General features: G+C 45.1%; 1 protein-coding gene across 1 annotated transcript in view; it reads right to left on the reverse strand.

The window, feature by feature from the left end:
* The window catches only part of LOC126249164 (hormone receptor 4-like), a 230,334-nt gene that overhangs the window by 62,048 nt on the left and 150,698 nt on the right, over positions 1–17,588 (reverse strand). The window contains exons 3-5 of the mRNA XM_049950821.1: positions 10,822–10,939; positions 4,286–4,442; positions 3,267–4,189 (exon numbers count right to left, since the gene is read on the reverse strand). Of these exons, the coding sequence (XP_049806778.1) occupies positions 3,267–4,189; positions 4,286–4,442; positions 10,822–10,939 (1,198 nt within the window). The remainder of the gene's footprint in view (positions 1–3,266; positions 4,190–4,285; positions 4,443–10,821; positions 10,940–17,588) is intronic.

Raw genomic sequence — 17,588 nt, forward strand, 5'->3', positions numbered from 1 at the left:
AATGTTCACTGTATCGATTTTATTGATGTTCACGCTGTATAGTGGAGACTGTATATCAATTAGAGTGACATAAAGGTAAAGGTAAAGCTAAAGCTGTCATGAAGCCGAAGGTTGGTTTGAACACCGCAGTGTTTTACTAGACACCGTTCAATTGGCGGTGGTACGACCCCGTCTTCGCCGGACCCTGTACATAAGGGGTAGTCATAAAGTTTTAATTATTACCTCTAAAAAAATAATGTTATGTAATTAACTTTTGTTTATTTGCAGATGCATGTCTGAAATCCTGGTACACAATGAAATCCCAGCGCCACGTTACAGTAGCACATCGCTTGATGACCCAAGAGAAAGTGGCATGGGCCATTGACGAAGTTGAAGGTGGGCTGCGACTCCTTGTTTTGGCTTCCTCTGATGGCGAGCTACTGTCTGGGGCGCAGGGATTTAAATGTGTTCCAGGATTTCAGACACGTATCTGGAAAAAAAAGGAATTAATTACGTAACTTTATTTTTTCGAGGTAATACTTAAATTTTTTTGACTGGCTGTCCTTGTGGGATCTACAGTTTAATGCATACTCCGAACTACGATGGGGCCATTAAATAGCCGAAAAAACTCAGTAACAGGCAGTTACGACGTAAAGAGAAACCGACTTGCCTAATCTTTGCAAACGGGAGAATGTATCTACAGCATCATCATTTAGTCACTCAGCATACCACACACTCGAAATTACTTTCCGATAATTATTTGGTGCAGCGTATTACATATAAGTATAAATACTGTGGATGCATCAGCTCAGTGAAAGTATGTAATGTGTTATCAAAGGCAAATTAGCAAACGGCTTCGATAGGGTTGTCTGCTGATTCTTTCGTTGTTTAAAATATATCTAGAAGAAGTATTAAAGACAACAAAAATAGACCTCGGCGGATAAGAATGTCAATGGGAGATAATAAACTACACTCTCTCCTCTTCGCTGATGACCAAGCGATAATTACTAGGTAGTAGTGGCGACACTAAATGTATGTTGAGGAAGCTGAAAAATATGACAAGTGGCGTTTAAAAATAAACACAAAGAAAGTTGAGTATATGATAGTGGGTGATGAACATTACGATTTAGATGCTGGGAGTACGTTCATTTAAATAGCAACGTGTAGCTACACTTGTGAATGTAAAGTGTATAGAAGATGTTAAAAATAAGATTGTTGAAGGATCGGCAATGAGACTCAGTGCTTTAGAGTAATAAGATCACAAACCAAGCAAAAAAGTATTATATATACAGTGATCAAAATAAATTTTGCATACTGCCGAAACTTTAATACGGAAGGATGTGATTCAGAAATGCGGTATGATTTTAATACATTGAAATGTTTGTAATGTAATTTTAGCGGAAACAATCCCTGTTTCTGCAGTGAGGTGGCAGTGTATGCAGTCTGTGGCGACCGTGTCACCTGTAAACATAGCACAACTTGTGTACGAGAGGTGTGTGGCTTCAGGATGGTTCAGACAACAATAACGTACGGCCAGAGGCTCCATGTAGTCACTCTAATGGAGCGGATGTCGTTGTGAGTCAAAGTAATGTCTCTATAATCTGGAGCAAGCTTCTAGCGACAGAATCAGTTGAAGATCGTCGCAGAAGTGACGGCGAAGAGAAACAACAGGTGTGCAGTAACGATATCTGCGTATAACAGCAAGCAGAAACCTTTGACACAATGCTACGGTGGCTGTTCCAAACGGCTACAAGAGTGCAGGTGTCTACGCAATCGATACGAAATAGGCTCCTTGGGTAGGGATTACGTACCAGATGGTCTCTCAATGCCCCTACTGTAAACTGGGTTCGGAGAGTGACTCATGTCGCATGGGCACGAAAACACTCTTGGTGGTTTAGAAAACAAAGGGACAGAAAGCTCTTTTCTTATGAGAACCGTGTCAGTCTCCGCCCTGACAATACTGTTATTCATGTGTGGAGACAACGAGCACAACATTTACACCCTAACTGCATCGTACACAGCCACCCTTATCGTGGCGGTTCAGTCATGTTTTGTGGTGGAATCACGTATGGCCCTTGTGCCAATACATGGCGGATGTTTGGTGTGAAGTATCATGACGACATCCTTGCACGCCTTGTGGCTGCATTTGGTGAAAATATTGGAGGGAATACTCTCTTTCAAATTCTGAAGGTGGCAGGGATAAAATACAAGGAGCGAAAGGCTATTTACAATTTGTACAGAAACCAGATGGCAGTTATAAGAGTCGAGGGGCATGAAAAGGAAGCAGTGGTTGGGAAAGGAGTGAGACAGGGTTGTAGCCTCTCCCCGATGTTATTCAATTTGTATATTGAGCAAGCAGTAAAGGAAACAAAAGAAAAGTTCGGAGTATATATTTAAATCCATGGAGAAGAAATAAAAACTTTGAGGTTCGCCGATGACATTGTAATTCTGTCAGAGACAGCAAAGGACTTGGAAGAGCAGTTGAGCGGAATGGACAGTGTCTTGAAAGGAGGATATAAGATGAACATCAACAAAAGCAAAACGAGGATAATGGACTGCAGTCAAATTAAATCAGATGATGCTGCGCGAATTAGATTAAGAAATGAGACGCTTAAAAGTAGTAAATGAGTTTTGCTATTTGGAGAGAAAAAAAAATGATGATGGTCGAAGTAGAGAGGATATAAAATGTAGACTGGCAATGGCAAGGAGAGCGTTTCTGAAGAAGAAAAATTTGTTAACATCGAGTATAGATTTAAGTGTCAGGAAGTCTTTTCTGAAAGTATTTGTATGGAGCGTAGCCATGTATGGAAGTGAAACATGGACGATAACTAGTTAGGACAAGAAGAGAATAGAAGCTTTTGAGATGTGGTGCTGCAGAGGAATGCTGAAGATTAGATGGGTAGATCATATAACTAATCACGAGGTATTGAATAGAATTGGGGAGAAGAGAAGTTTGTGGCACAACTTGACTAGAAGAAGGGACCGGTTGGTAGGACATGTTCTGAAGCATCAAGGGATCACCAATTTAGTACTGGAGGTCAGCGTGGAGGGTAAAAATCGTAGAGGGAGACCAAGAGATGAATACACTAAGTAGATTCAGAAGGATGTAGGCCGCAGTACGTACTGGGAGATGAAGATGCTTGCGCAGGATAGAGTAGCATGGAGAACTGCATCAAACCAGTCTCAGGACTGAAGACCACAACTACAAACATTTGACAAAGAAATTTGATAGTGTAATACCGGCCTTAGCGGCGAAGAATAGCAAATATATATAGTGAGGATGTTACCCTTCGCAGGTGATGATTCCGTAATGCAGGCCGGTGGCCTTGTCCTCGCAGATCATGCAAATCATGGGCTGCTCCTCGTCCTCCTGGTCGTCGTGGTGCTGCGCGGGCTGCAGCGGCGGGTGCGCCTGCGGCTGCTGGTGCTGGTGCTGGTGGTGGTGCATGCCCAGCACGAACTTGGACTCCTCGTCGGAGGCCCTGGGAGGCGCGGCGGGCCAGCTCGCGCCGGAGCCGGCGGCCGCCGTCAGGTTGAGCGCGTGCGCCTGCTGCAACGCCGACGGCAGCTGCGTTAGGTCGCCCGCCCACAGCCGCTCCATGTTGAGCGGCGTCGCGAACGGCCGCACCTGCGGCGGGAAGTGCTGCGCCGGCTGCTGCGGCGGCGGCGGCTGCTGCGGCGGCGCCTGCGCCAGCGGCTGCTGCTCCTGGCCCAGGTTGAGCAGCATCTGCGCCGCCGACGACTCCTCGCTGTTGCCGCTCGACGTCGACGAGCTGGACGTGGACCAGCCCGACGTGGACGCGGCCGCCACGAGCTGCTGGTGCGGCGGCTGCGGTTGGTGCTGCTGCGGGTGCTGCTGCTGCTGCTGCTGCTGCTGCGGCTGGTGCTGCAGAGGCTCGACGACCGTCGCGGCGGGCTGCGACCAGATCATCGTCCGCACGCCTCCGGCCTCGCCCATTATGACAGTCGGGGGCGGCCGTAGCACGTTGGGCGTCGCCGACGATCCGGCCATCACTCGCGACGGCGGCTTCATTTCAGTCGGACCGATCGTCGGCTGCTGCGGCGTCAGCTGGTGGTACTGCGGAGACGGCTGCGGCTGCGGGTGGTGCGGCGGGAAGCGCACGAGCCCGCCGCCGATCAGCTCGGGCCGCACGCCGTTGATGCGGCACACGCCCACGCCGGCGGCCGCCATCCAGAAGGCGGGCGAGTGCTGGATGACGGCGGGCCGCGCCGGCTGCTCTTCGCCGCCTCCGCTGCCGCCGCTGCCCGCGCCGCCCCCGCTGCCGCCGCCCCCACCGCCGCCACCGCCCCCAGCCGGTGTCGCCGTCCTGCCGCCGCCGTCGAACACGCTATTGTCGCCGCCTTCGCCCTGGCTCGCTATTCGTGCTTCCTCGGGATCCTCTTCCTTCAACGGCTCCGCCACTGACCTCGACGCCTCTGGCAAAGCGGAGTCGGGAGAGGTCCTGAAAATACACTCTTCGCTGTATTACAGCTTCTTCCAGTGAATCAGAGCTAGATATGGGCAATATATGAGGAAGAAATGAAACTCTGTTGGTCAATCTACACAAATAAAAATCTTAACGTTCGTGTGTTCAAATTCGTTTATCTCAGAAGGGAAATTCCCAATCACATCCCCCTCCCCACCCCGTCAGATTTAATGGTAAGATGGTTCAAATGGCTCTGAGCACTATGGGACTTAACTTCTGACGTCATCAGTCCCCTAGAACTTAGAACTACTTAAACCTAACTAACCTAAGGACATCACACACATCCATGCCCGAGGCAGGATTCGAACCTGCGACCGTAGCGGTCACGCGGTTCCAGAATGTAGCGCCTAGAACCGCTCGACCACTCCGGCCGGCCAGTGGTAAGATGGTCCAGTGGATAGCCCCTCAAAAGTTGAACACAGATCAAGCATCAAAACAGGAAAAAGGTGTGGTGTCACCGCCAGACACCACACTTGCTAGATGGTAGCCTGTAAATCGGCCGCGGTCCGTTAGTATACGTCGGACCCACGTGTCGCCACAATCAGTGATTGCAGACCGACCGCCGCCACACGGCAGGTCTAGTCTAGAGAGACTTCCTAGCACTCGCCCCAGTTGTACAGCCGACTTTACTAGCGATGGTTCACTATCTACATACGCTCTCATTTGCCGAGACGACAATTTAGCATAGCCTTCATCTACGTCATTTGCTACGACCTAGCAAGGCGCCATATTCAGTAATTAGAATGAATTCTGAACAGACAATATTGTGAATCATGTACCGTCAACAGCGACGTTCGTCATTAATGGATTAAAGTTAAGTATCAAACTAATTACGTCCGCTTTCTGAATTCTAATTCCTTGTCATGTTCCAGACCTCACGTCAGTACAGTTCTTCCCTCGTCACTCCAGCCTGCGTGAGCTAAAACGCGTGCATTTCGGCCTCCTCTAGTAACACGGTGTTGGCTCTTCTGCCAACAAAACAGAAGGTGTACTGAACTGTGGAACAAGAAGCAAAATCTAAACAGTGAGTGGTCCAAGCTCAATATGTGCAACATCGAGCGTATTGGAATTGCCGTGGCGTTGTGGTTATACGGTCACGATATTGGACTGGGAAGGGGAAGATCCGTGTTCAAATTTCCCTTGTGCCCCACTTTTTTTTCCACAAAATTAGGAACTGTCCGTCCGGACATTGAAGTGTCTGTTAGCTGTATTCAGGTTTGTGTCTGTCTCGTGGTGTAACGTCCGTTTGCAACAGCGAGGTATAAGTACCGGTAAGCGATTTCCAGACGTACGTACTCCCTGTTTGTTCTACACAAGTACCACGTGTTATGACCTTCTCTCACTATTCGTCACATTTACTTGCGATGGCAATATATTCTTACCACATGACTCATATTCTGTAGCCAATGTGTCGCATGACAATTGCCAGGACTACGGAAAGAGAAAAGACGCGTCAATGACCGGACGGAAAGTTCAAAATTTAGTGAAAAAAGGGGGGGGCACGAGGAAGATTTTTACACGGCTCCCCCGCTTTGCAGTGACCACACAACCACGACGCCGTGATTCTTGCAGTTCTCTCGACGTTCCATATCATGAGGTTCGACCGTTCACTGTTCTTATTTAGCTTCTTTTTTTTTTTTTTTTTTTTTGTTGCAGTTCAGTACATCTTCTTATTGTTTTCACGCATGATCTGTGTCCAGTTTTTGAAGGGCTGTCGACTGTGCCACTTTACCATTAAATCCGAGGGGAGTTTCCCTTGTCAGAAAGTTCTTGACCGATTGCTTTGAAGTTTTGACACAACGTTCCATTCTGCTACAGACGTGCTTTTAGGTACCTATTTCTTTAACATATGTTATATACAGGATGTTAGGAAATTCCCGTTACAAACTTCTAGGACTTGTAGAGATGTTTTCAATTAAGATGTTTAACTCATCCAATTCTACTTGAAGAATTGAATTAGGCGTGACACAGTACAATTACTAGTTAACAATTTGAAAGGAAACATAACGAAACAACGTTGGTGGTCGCCACATCGAGCCCCTGTTGTAATGTATCAGTGCTGTTATGTACGTACAATATGCTTAAGCGATAAATGGATGTTTCGTTATGTTTTCTCGCGAATTGTTACGTAATAATTGTACTGCATCACTCCTAATTCAATACCTCAAGCAGAAGTGAATGAGGTAAACATCTGAATTGAAGCGTGTTCGTTTCCGAACCTGGGCTCCTATTCAAGATATTATGTACTCACTCCCCTCTACAAGTCCTAGAAGTTTGTAATGCCAATATATATATATATATATATATATATAAAGAAAATAGGTAAATAGAAACACGCGAGTATACCAAATTTCAGTGCAATCGGTCAAAAACTAAAACTTTCGGAGATTTCCGATTAGGAACATCTACAGTTTCTTTATAAGTACGAACGTACATGTTCGTTTCTTCAAAATCTCAAACCTCCGAAAGTTCCTCATAGACTGCTTTGAAATTTAATACTCACGTGTTTTTATATACCTATTGGAACGCCATTTGGTTTATATGTCATACACATTTAATAAAAGGAGAAACATTATAAAAATGTAAATGTTGGTTTGTTCAAAACTATTAATTTCCGAAAGTTCTTGACGGATTTCTCTGAAATTTCGAAAATATACAATAGTGAACAGGAAAGTTGTATTTATGGCTTATTGGTCTATGATTAGAATAAACAGTAAACAACGCTCAATGTCAGAGAGAGGGGGTAGAGGAGATGGACAGAGGGTTGGGAGGAAATGGATATAGAAAACGAGGAGAAGATGGAGAGAGAGGGGCGGGGAGATGATGGACAGAGAAAAGGGAGACAAGGTGATGGACTGAGAGGAGGGGTGAGAGAGAGGGGGCAGGACGAGATGGAGAGAGAGGGAGGAGGAGAAGATGAATACAGAGGGGAAGGAGGAGGAGATGGACAAAGAAAGGCGGAGGGAGAGATGGACAGAGACAGGGGAAGCTGTAGAACTAACAAGGGAACATTTCCAGGTCTAGATTAAAGTTAACGGGTATTTAGTGGGGTCCAACTGATGCAATATGTATTACTTCGTTTCTTCCCATTTCAATGTTAAGGGTTAAAACACCCCATCCCCCTCGGTAATTCGGCATGTCGGCATGTTAGGTTTAAATGGAATATCTTCGAAATGGTAGTTGGAGTTAGGTGCATGGGGCATTGCATATCAGAGATCGTTAGTGAATTCAATATTCCAAAATCCACAGTGTCAAGAGTGTGCCGAGAAAACCAGATTCCAGGCATTACCGCTTACCACGGGCAGCGCAATAACCGATGGCCTTCACCTAACGACCGACAGCAGCGGCGTTTGCGTAGACTTGTCAGTTCTAACAGGCAACCATCATTGCGAAAATAACAGCAGTAATCAATGTCGAACGTACGACGAACGTATCCGTTAGTGCGGCGAAATTTGTCGTTAATGGGACATGGCAGCAGAAGACCGACGCGAGTGCCTTTGCTAACAGCAAGACATCGTTTGCAGCGCCTCTCCTGGACTCGTGATCATATCAGTTGGACCCTAGACGACTGGAAAACCGTAGCCGGTCAGATGAATCCCTGTAACAGTTGGTGAGAGCTAAAGGTAGGGTTCGAGTGTGGCGCAGACCCCACGAAGCCATGAGCCCAAGATGTCAACAAGGCACAGCACAAGCTTGTGGTGGCTCCATACTGCTCTGGGCTGTGTTTAGCTGGAATGGACTGAGTACTCTTGTACAACTGAACGGACAATTGACTGAAAATGGTTATTTTCAGCTGCTTGGAGACCATTTACAGCCATTCATGGAATTCACGTTCCCAAATAACGATGGAATTTTAACGGATGACAATACGCTCTGTCACCAGGCCACAATTGTTCGTGGCTGGTTTGAAGAACGTTCTGGACAATTCGAGCGAATGAATTGGCCACCCAGATCGCCCGATATGAATCTCTTCGAACATCTATAGGGCATAATCGTGGCGTCAGTTTGTGCCCAACATCATCCACCGGTAACACTTTCGCAGTTATGGACAGCTACAGACGCAGCATGGCTCAGTATTTCTGTAGGAGGCTTCGAACGACGTGTTGAGTCCATCCACGTCGAGTTGCTGCTCTACACCAGGCGAAAGGGGGGGGGGGGGCGATAAGGTATCAAGAGGTATCCCGTGACCTTTGGCCCGTCAGTGTAAGTACACTACTGGCCATTAAAACTGCTACACCACGAAGATGACGTGCTACAGACTCGAAATTTAACCGACAGGAAGAAGATGTTGTGATATGCAAATGATTAGCTTTTCAGGTCATTCACACAAGGTTGACGCCGGTGGCGACACCTACAACGTGCTGACATGAGGAACGTTACCAACCGATTTATCATACACAAACAGCAGTTGACCGGCGTTGCCTGGTGAAACGTTGTTGTGATGCCTCGTGTAAGGAGGAGAAATGCGTACCATTACGTTTCCGACTTTGATAAAGTTCGCCCGCATCTCGTGGTCGTGCGGTAGCGTTCTCGCTTCCCACGCCCGGGTTCCCGGGTTCGATTCCCGGCGGGGTCAGGGATTTTCTCTGCCTCGTGATGGCTGGGTGTTGTGTGATGTCCTTAGGTTAGTTAGGTTTAAGTGGTTCTAAATTCTAGGGGACTGATGACCATAGATGTTAAGTCCCATAGTGCTCAGAGCCATTTGAACCATTTTTTTTTTTTTATAAAGGTCGGAGTGTAGCCTATCGCGATTTAGATTTATCGTATCGTGACATTGCTGCTCGCGTTGGTCGAGATCCAATGACTGTTAGCAGAATATGGAATCGGTGGTTTCAGGAGGGTAATACGGAACGCCGTGCTGGATCCCAACGGCCTCGTATCACTAGCAGTCGAGATGATAGGCATCTTATCCCCATGGCTGTAATGGATCGTGCAGCCACGTCTCGATCCCTGAGTCAACAGATGGGGACGTTTGCAAGACAACAACCATCTGCACGAACAGTTCGACGACGTTTGCAGCAGCATGGACTATCAGCTCTGAGACCATGGCTGCGGTTACCCTTGACGCTGCATCACAGACAGGAGCGCCTGCGATGGTGTACTCAACGACGAACCTGGGTGCACGAATGGCAAAACGTCATTTTTTCGGATGAATCCAGGTTCTGTTTACAGCATCACGATGGTCTCATCCGTGTTTGGCGACATCGCGGTGAACGCACATTGGAAGCGTGTATTCGTCATCGGCGTACTGGCTTATCACCCGGCGTGATGGTATGAGGTGCCATTGGTTACACGTCTCGGTCACCTCTTGTTCGCATTGACGGCACTTTGAACTGTGGACGTTACATTTCAGACGTGTTACGACCCATGGCTCTACCCTTCATTCGATCCCTGCGATACCCTACATTTCAGCAGGATAATGCACGACCGCATGTTGGAGGTCCTGTACGGGCCTTTCTGGATACAGAAAATGTTCGACTGCTGCCCTGGCCAGCACATTCTCCAGATCTCTCACCAATTGAAAACGTCTGGTCAATGGTGGCCGAGCAAGTGGCTCGTCACAATACGCCAGTCACTACTGTTGATGAACTGTGGTATCGTGTTGAAGCTGCATGGGCAGCTGTACCTGTACACGCCATCCAAGCTCTGTTTGACTCAATGGCCAGGCGTATCAAGGCCGTTATTACGGCCAGAGGTGGTTGTTCTGGGTACTGATTTCTCAAAAAAAATGGCTCTGAGCACTATGGGACTCAACTGCTGAGGTCATTAGTCCCCTAGAACTTAGAACTACTTAAACCTAACTAACCTAAGGACATGACAAACATCCATGCCCGAGGCAGGATTCGAACCTGCGACCGTAGCGGTCTCGCGGTTCCAGACTGTAGCGCCTTTAACCGCACGGCCACTTCGGCCGGCCTGATTTCTCAGGATCTATGCACCCAGATTGCGTGAAAATGTAATCACATGTCAGTTCTAGTATAATATATTTGTCCAATGAATACCCGTTAATTATCTGCATTTCTTCTTGGTGTAGCAATTTTAATGGCCAGTCGTGTACTTTGTTTGGTAATGGTAGTTTTCTCTTGGCCGGGCACTTGGCCGACAATATTTACAACGCTCTAGAGTGACTAATGAGCTCTTATAAGGAGGTGGCATGTTTTGTAGGGTAAGCCTATATATTTTTTCTTGATTATACGAATATTATAGACCAAATTATCTGTGAGGAGGGTCTTGCTTGTACACTGGGGAAGCAAATATACATTAGCATCTTCAGTTAAATAGTACACTGCTATTAGTAAGCATATTACTAGGTGACAGTGTGTATTAGAAAGTGCTATAGAAAGGAATGACTTACCTGTCTCTCAGGGCGGGACTCGGTGACTGCCTGGCTATTTCAGCAGTGCCCTTGGCGCACGGAGAAACAGGGCCAACCATGTCAGGCGAAGACGTGCTCGTATCGGCCACGCTCTCTCCTTAAAAAGAATAAACCAGCTGTAGTATGCACTATGAGAATACTGTAACCTGTTTCACGATCTTTTTAAGAAAAGAAGAGGGTTTCTGCCTTTTCATCCGTAGTATCTATATTATAGTCTTGTATCGTAACTACATTAGAATAATACTAAATTATCCGTCTGTGGCAGAAGGTAACAATTGTGATGTGACCGCAACAAGAAATTAATAAGTCCGAGGTCCATACAGAAGATGAGTACCAATTTTTACTTTTCGGATAAACCGTACACATTGTTTTAATCTATGCATTTTTCTGTCACTTTTCAATATAGACTCTATAACGTTGCACACATTTTTCCTACTGTTCTGCAAGGTTAAGAAATCTCTTTGTAGAAGTCCGTTTCAGCTGCCCAAAGACACTGTCATTCCATTCTCGAGTGCTTCGTATCAGGCTCACAATGATGAAACTAGGTTTCATCACCTGTCACAACGCTCGAAAAATAATCTCCTACGTTTCGAAATTTTTGAAGGAAGTTATGAACAAGGTCAGTAAAACATCCGTGGCGACAGTTGCGCTCTCTCTTCATCATGTGTGCTGTCGGTAATTCAATTGCTAATGAGTGTACGTCGCTATCCAAAATGTTTCGAGACTGGGTTAGCAAGAAATAGAGAAAAGTTAAGATAGTGGTTTTAATGCTTCAGGTTTTCTACATAGTCCTTACCAGGTATGCCTAGCGGGATTAGTACTCCCACGAGAAAGGACACTGCGGAATAATGACTTAACCACAGGCCAGGAGCGTGTCGTGAGTCGCGCCTGAACGGCTCAGTTAGTATAACGATTGTTCTCGAACGTTCATACAACCATCTGAAACTGTTAGAAAGGCCCTCATTTGGGATGTTTTTCAACTCACTCATTACATAGGCTTGAATGTAGGTCATGTCGTCAAAGCGTTGATCCTTCAGGCGAATTTCTGCACTTGGTCGTTTTATGGTAGGTTCATACTTGTAACACAAAGTCTTGTCACACGTGATGATTTTTTTATAGAAAAGAATGTAGAGCGTTTTGCTTTTCAATCAAGTCACGGCAACGTCCACACATCGTTGTTTTCGTTCGGCAGTCTAGGTGTATGGGACAAACTTCGCACATTTTCCATTAATAAAAACATTGTGGAGAATGTCTTGAACACTCAATTTAGCGATGTTGCTGTATTGCGATTTCTGGCGAAGCAACGCTGATGCACTACTGTCGCGTGTCCACTGCCAGCTCACAACTGACTGGTCGAATGCACATCTGATGTTAACAGTTGCTAGTTCAAGCTGTCGCCGTAGTCATTGCGCTGACGTCGCTTATACTCCACACGTAATGGACCCATCCTGCATTCGGCTGTTTTTTTTTTTTTTAATATGGTAGGGGATCGCGTTGGTTGTATGCAAGTCATCTAAAATCTCCGGAATGTATTTTCACTCTGCAGCAGAGTGCGTGCTGATCTGAAACTTTCCGGAAAGTTACAACTGTATGCTGGACTGGGACTCGAACCCAGAACTCTTTTATTTCGACAACAATCGTTATATAAACTAAGCCGTTCAGGCGGGACCCACAACCCGCTGCTAGTGTGTGGCTAAGTTATTTCTCCGCAGTGTCCTTTCTCCCGGGAGCACTAATCCTACTAGGTATGCAAGAGAGCTTTGGTGAGGTTTTTAATGTTCTAGAGAAGTTTTGACCGAAGTAAAGGTTTGAGGGCGGCTCGTGAATCGTGCATGGGAGGCTTAGTCGGAAGAGCAATTGCCTGGGCCGGTACACAATTTTTGATTGCCAGGAAGATTCATCTAAATCTATTCTGTATTTGTTCTATTGTAGCTAACCCGCTGATACAGCGTATGGCGCAAGACAGGAAGATAAGCCAGACCAGGATCGAATCCACACGACGGGTTAATGACCGCGTCTGGTACACCGGCCACCTTGAATGCGGTTAGTTAATTAGTTAATAACTGTTCCATGGATCATTTTGCACGATAGCTCGAAATGATGTGGAACGAGTCATTATATATTCACATCGCAAATTAATTTGTACATGCGGCTATAATCTGAACATTTCTTTTTTTTTTTTTACAAAAAGAAAAAAGGTGTACAGATGTGACTTAGTAATTCCTACCCACCACCTTCTACACATTACAATAATAGGAATTCTATTACGGAATAGAAGCAATTGTCAAAGAGAAACTTGCTCACTTTGTTATCAAATTTTACTTTGCTGGCTGTCAGACATTTTATATCAGTGGGTAAATGATCAAAATTTTTTGTTGCAGCATTGTGCACCCTTTTTTGTGCTAAAGATAACCTTAATGTGGAGTAATGAAGGTAATTTTTCCTTCTGGTATTGTAATTATTTACTTCATTGTTCCTCTTGAACTGTAGTGGATTATTTACGACAAACTCCTTGAGGGAATAAATATGCTGTGAATCAGTAGTAAGCATTTCCAATTCTTTAAAAAGACGTCTACAAAATGATCGTGGGCGAGCACCACATATTATTCTCACAGCACGTTTCTGCACAATGAAGACGTTCTTTCTTAAAGATGAGTTACCACAGAACATTATTTCATATGACATTACTGAATGAAAATATGCAAAATATGTCAACTCACTGATTTACCTCTCCCCAAGATTTGCAAATGTGGCTGAGCTAAGTTGTTTTAGGAGTTCCAGAACGTGAATTTGAAGTTTCCACCCTATTTACTATTTCTTCTCATGTGGTACACTTATCATTGATGTAGTACCTCTAGATGTGCAGAACTGAATATGTTGTGTCTTTTTAAAATTGAGGGTGAGACCATTCGCAGAAAACCAGTCAATAATAATTTTAAGAACATTGTATAACATTTCTTCCGTTTCTGTATGTATGCTTGGATTAATTACAATATTACTGTCGTCCGCAAAAATAACTAATTCTGCTTGTTGTATAATAGACGGATGATCGTTTACACATATGAGGAACAGTAGTGGACCTAAGATTGAACCTTGGGGAACTCCATATGTGATTTCCCCCTGATCAGAATCATGTCCCTGGACTACATTGTTTGAATTACTAAGTACAACTTCTTGTATACTTTTGGTTAGATATAACATTACCCATTGGTTGGCTATGCCATCAATCCCAAAAAAGTTAATTTATCTAGGAGAATGCTCTTATTCACACAGTCAAATGCCTTAGAAAGGTCGCAGGAAACACCAACCGGTGCTATTTTATTATTTAATGCTTGTAAAATCTGGTGAGTGAACATGTAAATGGCACTCTTAACAGAGCAACCTTTCTGAAACTCAAACTGTGATACTATTGATGCTAGGGTGAGATACTGTTCTATGATACATCACCTTCACAAAAATTTTAGAGAATGATGTCAGCAGTGTGGTTTTTAGGCGTTTTCCCACGCTCGTTTAGGCAAATGGTGGGCTGCTCCCCAATTTACACCTCAGAAAATACAATACGCAGTTAAAATACGACCACATACAGAACAAAATTTGCGTGATTCACAGATAGGTGGCACAGAGAACTTCCCTCCCTTTGGCAACTGGCGGCCGCAGCGACAGCAAGGGCACCTCGCCGCAAAGTTAAATAAAATAAACTTGCCAAATCCTCCGAAGTAAGATGGGACTAACGCTCAATGAAGTAAGAAGTTTGTTGTGTTGGAGCTACCTCTGAATTGTAGTTATGAGACGACACAGGAGAACTAGTGCTGCATTTGTATGGACAGGGGTGAGGAATACCTTGGAAACCGCAGCTGACCTACCAGGTATAACGGACCACCGATTATGGAAACAGTATCGATCAATAAAATTTCGGACGTGCAGCTGAATTTATGCGGATGCACGCCCGAAATTTTAGGGGACAGTCTTTGTGCCGCGAAAACATGAAGATGAGCATCGATCAAGATCTGACTCTCCCAAGCTAGCCCACCCACGCATTAAGCAGGTCTTATGATCGGACTGAAAAGCGATAAGAAAATGGACTGCACTCCACTCACTATACGGAAGACCAGTGTCTTCTTCATACTGCAGAACTCGTTACAGGGCAGAAATAAGTCTATCTTATGGCAATGTATGTTGCGTTGTACTTACTCCAGTTGTAGATTGGTGTTTCATTTATCAGATGGAGTGTTCGTCAGCACCATACTTTCCCAATTAAACTGCAAATTGTTTTTGGATGCTAATCGTTTTATGTGGTGTATACGTACCTAGTACACTTTTAATACGAGATTTAGGTTTAAGGCTCTATTCAGTAGTCAGCACTGGGAAGACTGTTTTTTCAAGGTGATTACTTTGTGGGTTCTCATCGTTCAAATCTAATCAAGGAAGTCGTTGACGTAAATTGCATGGGTTGTTAATATATATACTGCAACACCTTCAAAAACGACGCGCGAGATTTTCATATTCTACCGCTCGCTACCCACAAACTTTTAGTCCTACAGAAAAAATTAACAGGACTTCTGTAGGGAATTTCAAATAGTTAAATTTTGTACTGGGATTCGTTATCGTTGGAGGCCACTGTTTTCGAGTTATTCAAGAAAAACTTACAAAAGTGATCTTCAAACACGTTGTCCTACAATATGGTCTTGTTCATTTTTTTGTGTAGGACTAACAGTCCGTGCATAGAAAGTGGCAAAATATGAATATCTCGCGCGCCGTTTTTGAAGGCATTTGCAGGTTACATAAAACCCATGGGTAGGGGCAGCTGACCGGCCCTGTATTTTCTACAAATCACTGAACAGTGGATGGCGGCGTGTACTTTGTACCAACATTAGGCATTCCTGTCCCATTCGCATACTGAGCGACGGAAATTAACGGTTCAAAATGGCTCTGACCACTATGGGACTTAACTTCTAAGGTCATCAGTCCCCTAGAACTTAGAACTACTTAAACCTAACTAACCTAAGGACATCACACACATCCATGCCCGAGGCAGGATTCGAACCTGCGACCGAAGCGGTCGTGCGGTTCCAGAATATAGCGCCTAGAACCGCTCGGGCACCCCGGCCGACTGAAATTAACGGTATGCCTCTGTATGTGGCCCACTTTTCCTTACCATATTCTCAAAATCACTATACTCTCTTGTGTAGACTGTATAATTGTCCTCTAAATCAACTCCATAGGGTTTCATGAAACAAAGTTCTATTTCTTCCGACGTTTCCCCATTTATGTTCCCTGAGCATTTATGTTACACTATATTATGGGCTACATCTAACTGTTACAATGATCGCAGCGCATTTCCGAATTCTATCGACATCTACTGCCTCTGTTTGCTACTATTTGATAACAATTCCAAATGCTGGTGCAGTACTTTAGAACAGGTCGCATCTGCGTAGTTCAGCCGTTAATCTTTAATTATACAGGCAGGTCCTATCTGTGATGTTCTCTATTCCTCTTGTTCTAACTAGACTTACTTTATAGAACAAGTGCGTTTGGAAATAATCAACGACACAGCTTAAGTGCATATGTCTTTGGTTCTGTGAACAGTATTATTGGTATGTTCTAGTTTGAGAGGTTCTACCACCTCCCCAACATATTCTGAAGTACGTGGGTTATTCGGAAAGTAAGGAACGACCGGTCGCGAAATGGAAACCACAGTGAAAATCCGATGAAGGTTTGCACAGATGTATTGGGCAGTGTTTCTAGTATGCCTGTCGATAGCGTTACGTCGTTCTTTTTTAGTTCTGAGCACACAAGGAGCACATAAAGATACCTAGAACAATAGTGTCTCCCGCCAAGTACGAGGGCCTGGTGAGAAATTTCGCCTGAAGCTATGCAGCCAACATTACATAAATGTCGTGCGTTTTCATCTTCAAGACAATTCTCAGCCGCATTTTGCAGGGGCAATGAAGATGCTCGTGCAACGTTTTCAATTGCCAATGTTTGATTACCCACAATACATCCCGTAATTGTCTCCCTCTGAGTTTCATCTCTGCTCACATGAACCGCTGGCTATGAAGACAACATTTTGGAACAGACAACGAGGTGTAGGCCAGAATTGGAGGAAAGCACTGGCGGCTGCCTTCTGTAACGAGGCTCTCGGAAAGTTGGTACAACGCTACGACAAACGTCTAAGTCGGATCGGCGACTATGGAGATAAGTAGCTGGAAGTTGTAGCTAACTGTTGCAAATAAAATAGTTTTGATTTTTACTGTGGTTTCCTTTTCGCGACCTATCGTCCCTTACTTTCCGAATAGCCCTCGTACTAACGGAATATTTGACATTTGTCTGAGGATTTGGCGAAAAAAAAAACTGGAAATAAAGAGTGTTCAGCAGCTGACCTTCGTGAAGAAGTGTTAGACACTTTGACCATTCCTTCTAACCGGTCCGGCTGTGCCAGCACAAGTGAATGCGCGAGGTCACGTAAACATGTTGAGAAGGCTCCGGCGGGCAGCCAGTCGGATGATATAGTCTGCATGGAAGGCTGAACAAAGCGAGCGGCAGCTCTTCTTATGTACCCACATTGCGTGGCGGGGCGTGTTCTGTGGTCGAGCGAGCCACTCGGCTGCAGGTTACAGCTTCGTGTCCCGCGCTGGCCGTGCAGTTCAGTGGAGATCGTTTGACGGCACATCTGTGCGTCACTCTAAGCTATTTATTTATTTCACAAATATCCATTGCTCCTTCTCCTTGTTGCCTATATGGACCGT

The sequence above is a fragment of the Schistocerca nitens genome, chromosome 3 (genome assembly GCF_023898315.1).
Source record: "Schistocerca nitens isolate TAMUIC-IGC-003100 chromosome 3, iqSchNite1.1, whole genome shotgun sequence".
NCBI lineage: Eukaryota > Metazoa > Arthropoda > Insecta > Orthoptera > Acrididae > Schistocerca > Schistocerca nitens.